This window comes from Trichechus manatus, unplaced genomic scaffold (genome assembly GCF_000243295.1).
Source record: "Trichechus manatus latirostris isolate Lorelei unplaced genomic scaffold, TriManLat1.0 scaffold00309, whole genome shotgun sequence".
Classification (NCBI taxonomy): Eukaryota; Metazoa; Chordata; class Mammalia; order Sirenia; family Trichechidae; genus Trichechus; species Trichechus manatus.
This window is the reverse complement of record NW_004444245.1, coordinates 878,942-894,203: the sequence shown is the minus strand read 5'-3', so window position 1 is coordinate 894,203 and position 15,262 is coordinate 878,942. Positions and strand designations below refer to the sequence as shown.

At 48.0% G+C, this 15,262-nt stretch overlaps 1 protein-coding gene across 1 annotated transcript in view; it reads right to left on the bottom strand.

Moving 5' to 3' along the window:
* Positions 1-645: 645 nt before the first annotated feature.
* Positions 646-15,262, bottom strand: part of TKTL1 (transketolase like 1) — a 26,514-nt gene continuing 11,897 nt past the window's right edge. Inside the window, exons 7-13 of the mRNA XM_023725440.1 lie at positions 11,681-11,845; positions 8,497-8,653; positions 6,691-6,821; positions 4,348-4,431; positions 2,984-3,080; positions 2,747-2,866; positions 646-1,613 (exon numbers count right to left, since the gene is read on the bottom strand). Coding sequence (XP_023581208.1) covers positions 1,423-1,613; positions 2,747-2,866; positions 2,984-3,080; positions 4,348-4,431; positions 6,691-6,821; positions 8,497-8,653; positions 11,681-11,845 — 945 coding nt within the window. The 3' untranslated portion in view covers positions 646-1,422. The remainder of the gene's footprint in view (positions 1,614-2,746; positions 2,867-2,983; positions 3,081-4,347; positions 4,432-6,690; positions 6,822-8,496; positions 8,654-11,680; positions 11,846-15,262) is intronic.

The window sequence follows — 15,262 nt, the reverse complement described above, 5'->3', positions numbered from 1 at the left end:
AGAACACGCAAATCCAAAGCTACAGAAAGTGGACGAGTGGTTGCCGAGGCTGGGAGAGGGGAAATGGGGAGTGTCAGCTCATGGGCATGGGGTTTCTTTTTGGGGTGATAGAATTGTTCTGGAATTCAATAGGGATGACGGTTGCATATCTTTTGTGAATATCGTAAAAACCACCGAATTGTATACTCTGAATGGGTAAATTGTATGGTATCTGAATTATATATCAACCAAGATGTTATAAAAAATTCAGAAAGAATTTACACCAAAAGTAAACAGTATTACCTCGAGCAGGTGAGATAAATTTTTTTTGCTTATTTGTATCATCTAAATTTTCTACAGTGACCCTGTATCAACTGTGATTGTTTTTACAAAATAATGTTCAAATCTTATAAAATAAGCAGAACACTTATCATGCTCAGTTAACTAAAGGAAACCTGCTCAGCAAAAAGGGCAGCAGGAGAATGAGCCTGACACCGAGGCTAGTTCCTCGGTGTCCACCACACTCTCCAGAACAATTCCTAAGACAAACTGGTTATGATGCCGAAGAACCCTGATGACCACTTAGTGAGGGCGATAAAAAGAAGGAACTCACGCCATGACATCCGGACACACCCAGCACACTGCTCCATGTAGCTCTGACTCCTGGGCTCATCTTTATCTTGTGTTCCAGTTCAAGGGACAGCCTTTCAGGTCACACTCTGTTCGTTAGCAATGCATCTCTGGGGTTCCCTTTCTCCAGGTTTACTGCTGGGGGACAGGGCTCTCTGGGCTGCTGATTCAGAAAGAAGCTTCTTCCTTGTGTTTTTATCTTCCTCAGGGTTTTATCAGCAAGACACCAAATCACACATACAAGACACACACTGAATCAAGCAGCTGCTTTTCAGATGCTTTATTAACACTAAGTCTAACTAGTATCCTTTGTATCTGAATATAATCAAGTTAGTAGTCTGCTGTGGTCACGTTTCTCATTCGCAGCCTAAAACCAGTTGTAATTTCATCTCTTACAGAGCAGTCACCGCAAGCGGCGCAGGACATCCTAACAGGGGAGATGACAGCAAACAACAAAGGACATTCTAAGGTGACTGCAAACACACGTTATCCCAGAAGCTGCAGGTAGGATGGCAGCAGATGAGGCTGCAACTGGGACAGTGGTAGTTTTGCTTGCTATTCTGTTCCTTACAATTTTATAGCCCACTTTAATGACTCAAAAATGAGAGTGACATCTGTCTCCAGAGCTGCGGTTTAACAGAAAAGTAGCTAACTTGAATTTCTGGATTAGGAATGAACAAAGGTGTGAACCGGCTTTGCTTTTCAAAAGAGAAAAACTTAGTGGTATGCATTTAAAACATGGTTTTGTAACAAGAAACATGAATGCAATGTAAAGATGCCAGAGTCCTAAGACCAAGGCAGCTGAGCAGCTTTCTAAGAAATCAGCTCTACTGGTTTATTTACGATGCGCCTCACGGTCTCTATGATGTGCCTGGCGCTGATTCCAAACATGTCCAGCAAGTCGCTCGGTGGCCCGCTCTGCGGCACTCCCGACACTGCCAGCTGATGGACCAGGATGTCAGGCTCCATAGCAACAGCTGCAGAGATGGCTTCCCCAATGCCACCTGGGGAAGCAAGAGACATTAGGATCTTTCTGGAAGAGGCCGGTCAGCCTCAGTGCGCCCTGATGTAGAAACCTTTGCATTTGCTACTTGCCAGGGAAAACTACTTTTCACCAGTCACCTCTTCCTGTAGACAGTCATTTACTGGCTGGCCAGAAGAGTTCTCACTCGAAATTGTGCATCTCCAAGTCTCTCCCACTCCCGCCTAAAGCTGTCAGGGACCCAACATGGTTAAAGCCAACAGCGAACTGTGTGGAAGGCTGCCTTCCTTAGAAAGGCCAGCTCGCAAGGCTGGTCTTGGCTGGCGTCTGGGAACTCGGCTGGTAAAGTGTCCTACACTCAGAGAAAAGTTTCCCCAACTGATGCGGGTGGTCCCTGTGCCTCAACTGTGTAAACAACATGGCTTCTGTGGAAGCCCTGCTTCCCTTCGGGGAGTCTGCTACTCAGGGGTGTGCCAGGCGTCGGGAGCCCAGGAGCAACACGCTGGGCACCGAGTCCCCCATGGGCTTCCCCGGGTGGACACGTGGCCCCCCAGGTGACTGTATCTCCCACTGCTGGAGAAAGGAGCCCGGGGGGGTGGGGGGTGGGGGGGCGCTAGATGTGCCCCTCACAGCAGGGAGGGGCCTGAGGAAGCTCGTGTGCTGTCTCCATGCTCCGCCTGCCACCCACCCTCCCAGGCTCTGGTCCTGACGGCTCCTGTGGGGGTGGCCTTGGGGACCCCCTCCCCATGAACCTCTGGCACTCTTCATCTCCTTGTCTGCCCTTCCTAACCGCCCCGCCTGGAAGCACCCAGCCCCTCCCCACAGGTGCTCTCTGGGCTCTCTGCTTGCAGGGCACTAGACCCACTTTTTTTTTTTTCATAGCAAACTAGCCACCATTCAAAACTCAAAAGCAGCTGCTAAACGAGTGAGACAGTCCCCTGTGCTGCCAGTGAGCCACCCTGGGGACACACGACGAACAGGGGCATGGTCCCCACCCTTTGGGACCCAGTCTAGGGGGCATGAGAGAGCAGTCCTGAAGGGACACTGTGCAGGTGGGGGCCGGAGGGGACGCACAAGAGCACGGCACATTTCCAATCCAGGGCAACACTTCCTACCAACACAGCTCCCGAAACGCGTCCCAAGATCTGCACACACCTTCTCGGTAGTGATCCTCCACAGTGATAACGTGGCCGCCTGTGACTTTTGCACTGGATATGATGGTGGCAGCATCCAGGGGTTTAAGGGTAAACAGGTCGATGACGCGGATCGAAATCCCTGGAGGAGAAGAACCCGATGGTCTATGAAGCTGACTTAGATTACAGAAGACCGGTGAGGCAGCCGGGGCCCTCCCTCTCCCCAGCTGGAACCACAGCGCTCACAGCACCCACTGACCTTCTTTAGAAAGCTCATCAGCAGCTTCCAAGGCTTCGTGCAGAGTCACCCCAGCTCCAATAACTGTGACCTTGTCACTGGCACTGTGGCGGACGAGCTGGTACAGAGCCCGAAACAAAGTGCTGTGGTCACTACAGTCGGCACGTGTCAAGGTGGAGGAATCCCGCCCCACTGCCGCTCCCCAGTCCCAACAATGTCACTCCTTAACAACATGCCACAGCAAAGGGCTGAGTGAGCTGCAGTTCAACATGAGGACACAGCCTTTCTGATAAGCCCCATGCATGTTCCTCACATCTTTGTTTACAAATCCCTCTCCTTCTTTTCATTTCCAACTTACTACGTTCCTCTAGGACATGTGCACAAGATGACCCTTCATGAAAGAGGCTGAATTTCAAAGCTAGGATAACCAAGGCAGAGGGCCAGAAGGCATCGCACTGGCCCCCGCCCGTGAGCAGGGGTATGCGCGCTGACTCAGACCCGCCAGGAATCTCTGGACCCGTGTGAGCCTCCGGCTGGCACGCACGCACACAGGAAGAATTCTGGTGACTGATGTGATGTTTGTGGTGACCCTCACCACCTCCCTGTAAGGGACATGCGTCAGTGGGTCCACTTCACAGGTGAGGAACCTGAACCCTGGAGCAGGGAGGAGCTTCTGCCAGCTCCCTCACTCCCCAGGGGAGGGCCGATGGTTCTCCACCACCTACTACTCAGCACGCCAAGAGGAGTCCCCGGACTTTCTCCATACAGTTTTGTTTCCTTCAAAGCAACCTACCGAAGGTTCTTAGAATTATTCTTCATTTCACCCCTAATTATAGGATTCCCGGTAAGCTTCAGACCCACTGCTGACAGTACCAACATTTCGGGCTTCTAAGCTACCCCACTCTCTGAAATGGAAACATATCTATGTCCCTTCTGCAAGACCCACCCTTTCATTACCCATGCCGCGCCGATGATTACACACACTGCAACTGACAGCCCTTCTTTACTGTCCTGGCCTGAGATCTGGAAGATCGGTACCTAACAGCCATTTTTCGTTTGCAATGGTTTCTATTATCTTGTTCAGCTTGAGGCTGTGATGAATTAGTCAAGCAGCTCACCTGCCTTCAACCTGTTACTACTGGAGCTTTACAAATTCACCAAAGAGAGACTCTATTGGGAAAAGAGAAGGGTTTGGTTCGAGCTGAAACTGGCAGAATGTTCCTTCCTGAGGACAAGCAGGCAAAGGTCACAACTGACTTTTTGAAAACTAGAGCAAAGAAAAGACACAGCCTTGGCTGTGAAGCGACCCGGGCGCGACGCCGAGCTGCTCAGAGCTCTCTGCACGTGACTCAAGACTGGACAGTACCGTGGAATTAGGCCCTTACCTTGGCCTGCCCAACCTCAAAGCGTTCTTCTGGGGCATAAATCACCGCAGTTTCTGGACGGGTGGTCCGGATGAAGCACATTCCCTAGGGTATAAACGAAAACCAGCGTTACAGTTGAAAAAAATCAGACTGCTGATTTCCAACTAATAAACCTTGAAACGAGGTGAGGAGGACTGAACAATTCTTTTTATTACAAACAAAAGTCAAGGAACAGAACACTGCTGACACCCCAGAGGTCCCCTGGGCATCCCTCCCCAATCTCAAACCTTCACCCTCCCCGAGCTCCCCGCCATCCGTCACAGTGATCACTTCGTTGCTTGCTTTACCACCTGTGTATGCATCCCGAGACCGTATCACTTAAGTTCCGCCTGCTTTGGAACTTTATATACTAAAAACAAACCAAACCCATTGCCGTCGAGTCGATTCCGACTCATAGCGACCCTACAGGACAGAGTAGAACTGCCCCATAGGGTTCCAAGGAGTGGCTGGTGGATCTGAACTGCTGACCTTTCAGTTAGCAGCCGAGCTCTCAACCACTGCGCCACCAGGGTTTCTGAACTTTATATAGATGGAACCATATCGTACAAATGCTTCTGCGTCTGGCTTCTTTCACTCAGCACGATGCCTTGAGCCGCATCCAGGCTGGTGTAAGTATGCACGTACAGTTTGTTCAGCCATCTGCCTGGCGAAGAACATTCGGGAGCACGAGTCTGCGTGCACGCACTATGGTGGAAGCTCTCAGTCGTGCACAATGACAAGTTCTGTCAGACTTAAGCCTTCCAGTAGACTCCAAATAGTGGAACCAAAGGAGGCATTTAGTCCTTTAGATTCCTTCCAGAAAACAACACTAGTGCCAACTGTAGAATATTTCATAGAGCTTCACCGGAGGTTTCTCCACTTGCTTTAAAGATCCAGTTACAAACGCGCCTACTCTGCTGCTGGGAGTAGAAACCAGAAGGCCATTACGAGCATCCATCAACATTCAAGGCGCAATCGGCACAATGACACACGCCGCAAACAACCACACGCACAGCAAACAGTGAAAAGTTCACCCTAAACGCCCATTAGTAGGAAAGTGGTTAAATAAATTACTGTCCATCTATATGGCTCAGTGGTTAAGGGCTTGGCTGCTAGCCAAAAGGTCGGCGGTTGGAATCCACCAGCAGCTCCTTGGGAACCCTACGGGGCAGTTCTACTCTGTCCTCTAGGGTCGCTAGGAGTCGGAATCGACTGGACGGCAACAGGTATATGATGAAATGCCCCGAGGTCTATAAAAGAGAATGAGACTGCTCTATGTATGTGTAAGTGTAACACAACCTCCAAGGTTCAGGAAGTAAAAAGCAAGTAGCGAACAGTACATACAGAGCGTGAGCCCGTTTGTATAAAGAAATCAAAGGAACATATGTACACGCCTTGTAAATGCTTAGAAAGAAGCCCTGGTGGTGCAGTGGTCAAGTGCTCAGCTGCTAACTGAAAGGTCAGCGGTTCAAACTCACCCAGTAGCTCCACAGGAGAAAAGACCTGGCAATCTGCTCCTGTAAAGATTACAACCTAGGAAACCCTACGGGGCAGTTCTACTTGGTCACATGCGGTCGTCGTGAGTCTAAATCGACTCAGAGGAACCTAACAACAACCAACACTTCGAAAGGGAACGGGCTCGACACCCCCCGACTGTGCCAAGTGAGCTAGCCACTGTGCCAATGGCTACCTGTGTGGGGGCAGGGGCGCAGTGCAGGGCTGGGGTGCTGATGGAGTCTGCCGAATGTCAGAGGGGCTAGCTCACTCTCCGTTCCAAAAGGCCTCTAGGTGGAAAGGTAAAGACTACATCCCAGGCTCCCTGCAGTGAGGCTCTGGACAGGCACTAGACGGCCACTCGATGCACTTGCCATGAGATTTCAGGAGGAGGAAGTGACGCAGAAGCCGCACTCTGGACGCCGGCCTTTCTCAACCGTTTCTGAGGGCCACCCAGGGCCAGCGACATGAGCTTTGTCTGAATGTCAACGGGGAGTGACAGCCTCTGCAGCAATGGGGCTGAGCCCACGCCTGCAGCCCTCCCAGTGACTTCATAAGCACCCTCGTTTCAAACACCCATAGTGTTCTCTGCCTCTTGCACGGAACCCTGGCGGATACAGGCTGCCACGTTCTGTTCAGTATCTCCTATATTGTTCGAATGTTTTACAGTGAGAGCATATTCATGTACTACATGCGTGACAGCTTTTGGAAATGGTTAGACTTTTAAAAGGAATCCTATAACCGACTTTTCTGTAATGAATTCTACTCCTTTTATGCTGAGAACAAACCTAGAAGCACTCTCGGCCTAAGCCCATGTCCCCTTAAACGCACCTGGGTGTTGGCGGCCAGATAAACAGCATGTTCTGTGGAAACAGCATCGCTTGGATAGAAAATAGTGCAACTGGGGATGACGCGAAACATGGCCAGGTCCTCCAGTGCCATCTGCGAGGGTCCGTCCTCACCTGGGAAAACCACACCAAATGAAAACGTGAGCTTCTGTCCGCCCAGCTCGCTACACACCCCTGGGGTGCCCAAACCTGCAACAGGAAATACAAGCCCATCTAACAATTACGTCACCACAACGCATTCCAAGTTCTGAGTTCCCGCACGTTGATTTCCTTTGAGAGCCCTGTAACATCTCAGTTAGGATGATTATTTCCTTCAAAAAATTCTGTTTCCATCCAATCTCCTCACTCCTTCCTCCGTCCTCTACAGTCGGACGGGCGCTCCTCTCTTCAGGCGCACAACTGACCTTTAAGATCAACTAATCGATGGTCTTCTCTTGGCTCTGATCCTCCTCGCCAGCCTGTCTCTCGGTCACGTTGACACCTTTCTCCCTAAGTACCTGGGACCAAGTGAGCCCCTACACACCTCTGACCCTGCCCTCTCCTCCACCAGGAGGGTCCCCTAGGGCTCAGTCCTTCACTCGCTGCTTTTCTATCTTTTCTCCACCGAAAGCCTTGTTTCCCAGAATTCAGTGCTTTTACTCATTTCTTAAAACCTTCAAAGTAGTCTTTCATGCTCACCTGATATACCCTTGAGGCACCCCTGAGCGGCTGTTGTAACTAAGGGTAAAGGGTGTGTTTGAAAACATACTTTCTGACCACAAAAGCTGCAGGGCAACTTAGCTTTTCTCAGCTAGGATGGGGACCGTCACAGTATACAGCGGCTTGCCAAGAACAACTGTCCCATCTCAGAACCCTGGCCCCTCTCCGGGTTGGACCTAGAGCTATTTCTTCACGTAGCTGACTTAAGTTTAAAACTGACGTCGATTCTAGCGCCAGGCTAAGACTTCTAGCCCCTTTCCCAGGCCCCTGCAGGCTTCGAGCCTGGGCCCCCTTCTCTCACTCTACTCTCCCACTGACTGAGTGCACCTGCTCCTTCCTGTTCACCCACGTGGCCATGACTCCCAAGTCTACTAGTCTGGGCCCAGACCTCTCCTCAGTCAGAGACTTCTTATGCGGTCGAATTCTTCCATGGTCAGTTCTAAGTGGACAACTCCTCAGGGTCTAGCTGAATATGCCAGCTCTCACATCTGTCTGGGTAAGCGGCCCCCCGTGGGTATGTCAACTGAGCCAGCCTCCCGACGTCCTCCTATCTGTCCTTCATAAACACAACTCCCTGATGTCTCCCAGACCAGAAACTACTGGAGACTTGGATTTCGCTTTTCACGCAATTCCAGACTCCTCAATCTGGTAGCAGTTTCTCCTTTCTTCTCCAGACTCTCAGATTCACCCTTTATTCTCTACCCTACTGCTAACCCATGTTATGTAATCCTATCTGCCGTCCATTTCCTGTCTCACCAGGTGAACTTCATCAGCATCATCCCCTTGCATCATGCTCCTCAAGGGCCCTTATTCTCCAGCAAACGAAGCACACAGTCCTCCTCAGTGTTCCCAGCCCCTCTTCATCATTCCACCTTCAGCACAGACTGTTCTGCCCAGTCAGCATTCTCACCTCCTTCTGCCCATGCTGCTTGTGCCAATGGGGATGTGCTCCCGGTCTAACCCCTCCAGGACCATGCCAGCCCCACCCCTCTGTGAAGTCTTCTCCTCTGCCCCGCGACACCCCTCCAATCGTGTCACTCCCCACCTCCAGAGTGAAAGTACCCAAACCGGCAGAATTCAGAATGCATACCGACAGACACCCCGCAGTGAGAACCAGCAAGGTTGACATTGGTTTGAGAGACGGCTCCCACACGGATCTGATCAAACGCTCGGGTCAAAAAGGCAGCGAAGGTACTAGCGAAAGCAATGGTTCGCCCACGTGTGGCACAGCCCAGGGCCACACTCACCTGCAACACCAACAGAGATTGGGACATGTCTTAACATCACTGTGGTTGTTAACCACCCCCCTCACGCCTTGTTATTCCTTACCCCGTGTAGATTCCACAGTCCTCCTTGATCACCCTGTTTCGCACACCCTTAACTACCTCGCTCTTCTCTCTCTTCCTCACTTACCTGGCAAACCCAACCATCTGTCTCCTCTGTACCTGCACTGGAGCTGCTGAACACGGCTAGAAAATAAATACCTGTGCTGACTGGTCTCCTTTCAAGTTCAAGAGTGGGACATTTTAGAGACACCCGGCACTGCTCTGTAGTTCGAGCATGTATCCTTCCCCATTCGTCTCCTCCCTTCTTAAACCTCTGCACCCCTTCCTGCCCCACCCTCTCAGACTGCACCCTTATTTACCCCGTACCTTGTGAGGAAAGAAGTAAACAGATGGGTGGTCTCTCCCATCGGCCACCTACCTACCCAACCCCCACCCACCCTCCCTGTACCATTAGGAGTACCTGAGGCCAACTTGTCCACTTGCCATCCTGAGCCTTGTCCCTCTCTTGCTTTCTCAAGGGTATCTTTAATTTTGCAATTATCCTTCCCCCCGGCTGTATTGAATCAGTCTCTCCCTTTCTCTTGGATCATTCTAACACCAGTCAAGTATGTTCTAGTAGCTTCCATCTTAACCCTTGCACCTCTGCCTTGTCCTCCCTCCAGAGATTATCCAACATCTATGTTCCCCTTCACAGGAAACTTCTGGAAAGAGCTGTCTACAATCGCTGTCTGGACCCATGTATCCTGCATTCTCTCCCCCAGCCTACTTCATCTAGACTTCCACGCCCAGGAGTGAGCTCTTACTTCCCAAATCCAAGAAGCTGCCTAACCTCCGCCTGCTTATTTGGCCCCTCAGCAGCATTCAATACAACCCATCGCCTCTCTTTTCTCCAGGCCTTTCCTTCTCGGGCTCCATCTGCATACTCTGTCTCACTTGCCCTCCCTTTCTAGGAAACCACATCCCATGTAACACCTTTAACATCATCTGTGTTATGATAATGGCCCCCACATTTCCATCACTATTCCTGACCTTCCCCTGGAGCTCCAGACTCATATGCACCAGAAGCAGGCCATTTTAGAGGGAATCAATGTCAAGGTCCTAGATCAAGATCATGATCCCTGACTCCATATGGTCTCAGTTTTGTATTCATCTGGTGTTAGAAAGGGCCTGTAGTCTCCCTTCCCACCATCTCTTAAACAATCACCTTTCAGCAACCTAACCCCCTACAGGCACAATCTCACCCACCCTGATCTGTAGAATGGCACAATATCCTGGAATACAAAACCTCCAGGTGCTAAATAAAGAAGATAATTTGAAATAATCATTGCAGTGTTGAGAAAGTGAACAACTCAAATGATTACACAGCCAATCTCTTCGCAAGTCAGCTTGTTTCCAATTATTTTCTTTGAACAAAACTGAAAGAATGAGAATCAAATGAAACGGTCAGCTCTTTACAGATGTTTCACAACAGACCATTCTGTGATTTTTGGCTTATAACTGGGAAGGAATGCAAAGACTCGAGTGACATTCCTACAACTTTCATGCATAAAAACCAGCTCTTCTCAGCCCAGCACGCACTTTCCTGCTTAAGGCTCTCCAGTGCCTTCCTAGCAAACTGGAACAGGACCCAGGAGACTCAGAAAGTGATGCCGGCGAACTCTCGGAGGCCACCTCCCTCTGCTTTTGTCTCCAACATCCCAAGCTTGGCCTGTCTTGGCACTAGGTGTGTTCTCCGCTGGGACTGCTGCCCCCTGATCTGTGCATGACTATGTGTCACTTAGGTCTCAGCTTAAATGTCACCTCTTTGGAGGGGCTGTCCCGAACGCCTGCTCTCACCGTCCTACCTCTAACAGGCAGAGCCCTAACTCCTACCTGCTAGTCTCTCTCTGCATGTTTTCTCTCAGCTATGAGAACAGGGGCCTCACCTGTGCCAGGACATCCGAGCGGGCCGCAGTGACTGTGTGCTGAAGGATCACTGAGTTGGGGAGCAAACTCTTTGACAGGAGATTGATACAGGAAATTATGGGGAATATTTTTTTCCATTCAGAATGAAAATAGCTTAACGAGACTCACAGAAAACTATGTGTATTCTTACAACTGTGATTACCTACTTTCTTGAACAGAGAATGGTTAAATTCCAACATCTCCAGGGCCAGATAAGCCCCACCAGTGATGAGCGGGTCAGCAGAGTGCAGGGACCATGGAGGGCCAGCTCTGGGCACCCCTTTGTCATCAGGAGGGAATGCCAGCCCAGCATGGTCAGATTCTTCCATTTTCAAGAGAATGCAGACGTTTGGATCCTACATACAATCTCCTGATTTTTACTGGCATACAGCTTTAGAGTTCAAGGTGTCTACTTTCATTAACTCCTTTCTCTCTTGAAAGGTGGGTGTTTGTGCATGTCCGAGCAGGAGTGAGCATGGGGGAAGAGAGAGAGAGGGAGCAAGAGATGGAGGTACAGAGAAGCAGACTCCCCGCATCAATCTCACTCTGGGGGAGACTAAGGCACGGAGAGGGACCCCTTTTACTCAAGGCCACAGCTCTAACTCCTGGCTTTGCTGAGGCTGGAGTTAGTGTGACATTTGCTTATCTGTTCAGCAGCAGGCCCTGTGCTGGAGAGGAGAGAGAGAACTGAAGTCCCTGTGGCCCTGTCTACCCGTCTCCCTTGGGTGGTTGTGGGGTTACCTCGTGGTGGGCTGGGCTGGGCAGAAAGAGTAGGGGACCCAAAGCTACTGAAGACGGCGTGGAGCCCTGGGGTCAAATGGCTGTAGGCCCTGCGCCGCCCGGCCCTCCCCGTCCAGACAGCCACAGCTCAGACTCTGCCCCCACCACTCTCCACCTGTCTCTCTGGAGACTTTTTCTTCAATCCCTCTGCTTTTACAAGTGGAAAGAAAACTGGTAACGCTGGGGGGTGGGCGGAGGGGACTCCGGTGCCCATGGGCACTGCCGGTCCATCAGAAGCCCCAGGGCCTGTCCTAGCCCACTCACCATGTTCTGCTCAGCAATGAAACACTCGATGAACCGCTCGGGGTGCTCTTTCTGGAACATCTCAGAGAAGGTGGAGTTCTTGGTGTCACCGTCCAGGGCAATGACTCTCTTGTTTGCATGGCCCAGCTTAGCCAGAGCCAGACCATAAGCTTTCCGAGTAGCCACCTGGAAGAAACAAGGACTTGCCGGGAGTTTCTTGGAATGACTGGATTTTGAATGACTTCCTTTTGAAGGAAGGCAAACTTTTGTAGAACAAATTGCCATCTACTTTGATGAAAGAGCAAATTGGTAAATCACCGCTAATCTCCTTTGGGGTCATAAAAATAGACGACTAGCCTATTTGGCACTCATATTCGGCTCTTCTAGTTATCAATTTCTCAAACATGCATTCCACATGTGGCGAGTATAGTCCCTGGCTTTTTCATGAATTGTGCAGTTTTTAGCCAAGATCTTCCTACCCTCACTCCCCAAGCAGAAAGACACTCCCAAACCCAACAGTGATAATTTCAGACAATACCAGTTCTTACTGATCATGCAAATTATTTTGTTATATTAACTGATCTACTGTCTAGGCAGAACATAAAATAATTCACAGATGGTATTTTACTGGAAAAGTCGGCCTCATAAATTTATTCTTCTGTCCCACACACATAGTTCATGAAAGACTTCAAATTTATTTTCCAAAATGCAAATACCTCTGTGGCTTTTTAATTAAAAAGCTGATAATATTCGCTGTAAAATAATTCAAATACACAAAAGCATAAAGAACAAAGTAAGAGTCTTTCCTATCAGTAGCTCTACCTCGTTCTTCAATCTTCAAGGCCTGGGAAGTATTTTGTTCTACAGAGCACTGGGGGCTGGGACCAGCAGCATCCCCGGGACTCGCTGGAAATGCACATTCTCAGGCCTTACCCAGAATTATTACTCAATAAAGCTGTTATTAAGAAAGCAAGGTTTGCCTCTGCATTTATTTAAGTCTTCATTCATTCGTTCATCCAAGCACTTTTAAAACATGTTTTCCTAAACATATCTCTAAAACAGGTAACATAGATGGTACCCAATTGAAAAGTTACAGAAGGATAGAGTGGAAAGCCCATCTTCCTCCCACTCCGTCCCCAGCATCGGATCTTTCAGAAGCGGTCATGGCACAAATAATGGATGTGCATCCCTCATATCCAATCTTTTAAGGTCTCTACTGTTACAAGCACCTTAATATAAACCTTGTATATTTATTTAATTTTTATAGCTATTATAAAAATCAATATTATCTGCTAACTAGTTGTTGCTAATATAAGAAAGGAACTGATCTTTGCATATCAGTTTTGCTCCAAGCTGTCGTACTGGACTCTTATTTCTAATAATTTCCAGTTGATTCTCTTGGGTTTTCCAGATACACAACCTTAAAACCCATTGCCATCGAGTCTATTCCAACTCATAGTTACCGTATAGGACAGAGTAGAACTGTCACATATGGTTTCCAAGAAGCTGCTGGTGGATTTAAACGGCTGATCTTTTGGTTAGCAGCCAAGCTCTTAACCACCATGCCACCAGGGTTCCATGTACAACTATGTCACCTGCAAATGGTGATAGGTTTGCCTTCTCCTTGTCAATACGGATTTTTTAATTTTCTCTTATTTAACCGCACTGGCTAGCATCTCCAGGGCAGGGCTGAACACCTTTGCCATTAGGTACAAAGGTGGTTCCAGGTTTGAGATGTCTAGACCTAGATGGAGAATTGAAATGAAGAACTATCTCACCAGTTCTGTTTTGTTTTACTAAGAGTTTTTAAAAAACCAGGACTGAATGTTGGATTTTATGACCTGCTTTTGTTTAGCATCTGTCAAGATAATCATGTGTTTTCCCCACCCCTGACCTAAAAGCACAATAAATTATCTGAGCAAGTTTCCTAACACTGATGAATCTTCTGCATTACTAATCTGAACCTGAGTCAGTTCCACACTTCTTTTAATGTACAAACAGAGTTGAGATTGGCTAATGTTTTCTTTAGAATTTTTACATTAATATGCCTAAGAGACTGGTCTGTAGCTTCTTTGGGCTAGCTTTGTCACGTTCTGGCGTCAGAGACAAGCTGGGAGGCTTTGGACTTTCTCCATATTTGGAAATGTCTGAAATAGCCTAGGAATTACCAGTTCCTTGAAGGTTAAAAATAAGCCAGTCTTGTAATTTGGTGAGCCTGGCACTTCGGAGATAGAGCTCTTTGACAGCTTCCTCACTTAGTTCTATGGCTATCAGTCTATTTTACGTTTTCTGTATCCTTTTGAGTTGATCTTCCTATTTTACATATTACTGAAAAACAGTCCCTTCTTTTACAAGTTTCCATACCAATTAGCATAGAGTCGTATTCAGTCTTCTCTCTTGTAATTCTTTGAATGTTCTCCACATCTCTGCTTATGTCCTCTGCCTAATGGCTAATGTTATATATTTATGGTTTTTAACTCCTGGAGTGGACTAGCTAATACTTCAGAATGAGTATTGCAGAGAACTAGCTCTTAGATTTATGTACTAATGCAACTTTTTGTTTTTTAATTAGTTGATTTTTGATACATTGGCCTGCTTCCTTAATTTGTTAATTTTTTCCTATTCATAAAATACATACACTTCAATAAAAATTAATAAAGTCCCCATAATTCCACTTCCCACAACCACAATAATTTAGTACAATTTCTCAAAATACACTTTTCTATACTTTATACTAATGTATAATACCACTTTTTAAGATTTTCTACACAAAAATAGAATTATACTCTGTTGCTTTGTAACTTTCGAAAAAATAATAGTGTTTGGAAATCCTCCCATGTCAATGCATGTGTGTATCCTCTTCATTCTTTTTTTTTTTTAATACTTTAGGTGAAGGTTTACAGAACAAATAGTTTTTCATTAAACAGTCAGTACACATATTGTTTTATGACATTGGTTAACAATCCCACGACATGTCAACACTCTCCCTTCTAATGCCTCCTCATTCTTAAGGGCTGCACTGCCTCCCAGTGTCCAATCGTGATCACAGTGACAACAGCTCACACCCAGTGCCTGTAGGCACAGCAAGCCTAGGGGGTGGTGCCATTATGACTTCCACTGGCAGACGAAGAAACCCAGCCCACGGGTCACAACCGAGGGAGCAGCAGGGACAGGCTGTCACCTCTGCCTTCTAGCTGTAGGGACCCAGCTCTTAGCCTCTCCTGCCAGACTGTTTCCAACTTTGCTATCATAACCAACATTGCAATGGACATCCACTCAGACAGACCTCTCTGTACAGCTGCACGGGCATTTTTTTTTTTCAATTGTGCTTCAGGTGAAGGCTTACAGAACAAATAGTTTCTCATGAAACAGTAGTACACATAATGTTTTATGACACTGGTTAACAACCCCACAACATATCAACCTTCTAACTTCTCAACCTTTTTTGGTGAAAATACACATAGCCAAAGATACCCCATTTCAAAAATTTCTACATGCACAGTTCAGTGACACTGACTACGCTCTTCCAATTGTGCTGCTATTCTCACTTTAGATGAAGGCTTACAGAACAAAATAGTTTCTCATTTAACAGTTAGTACACGT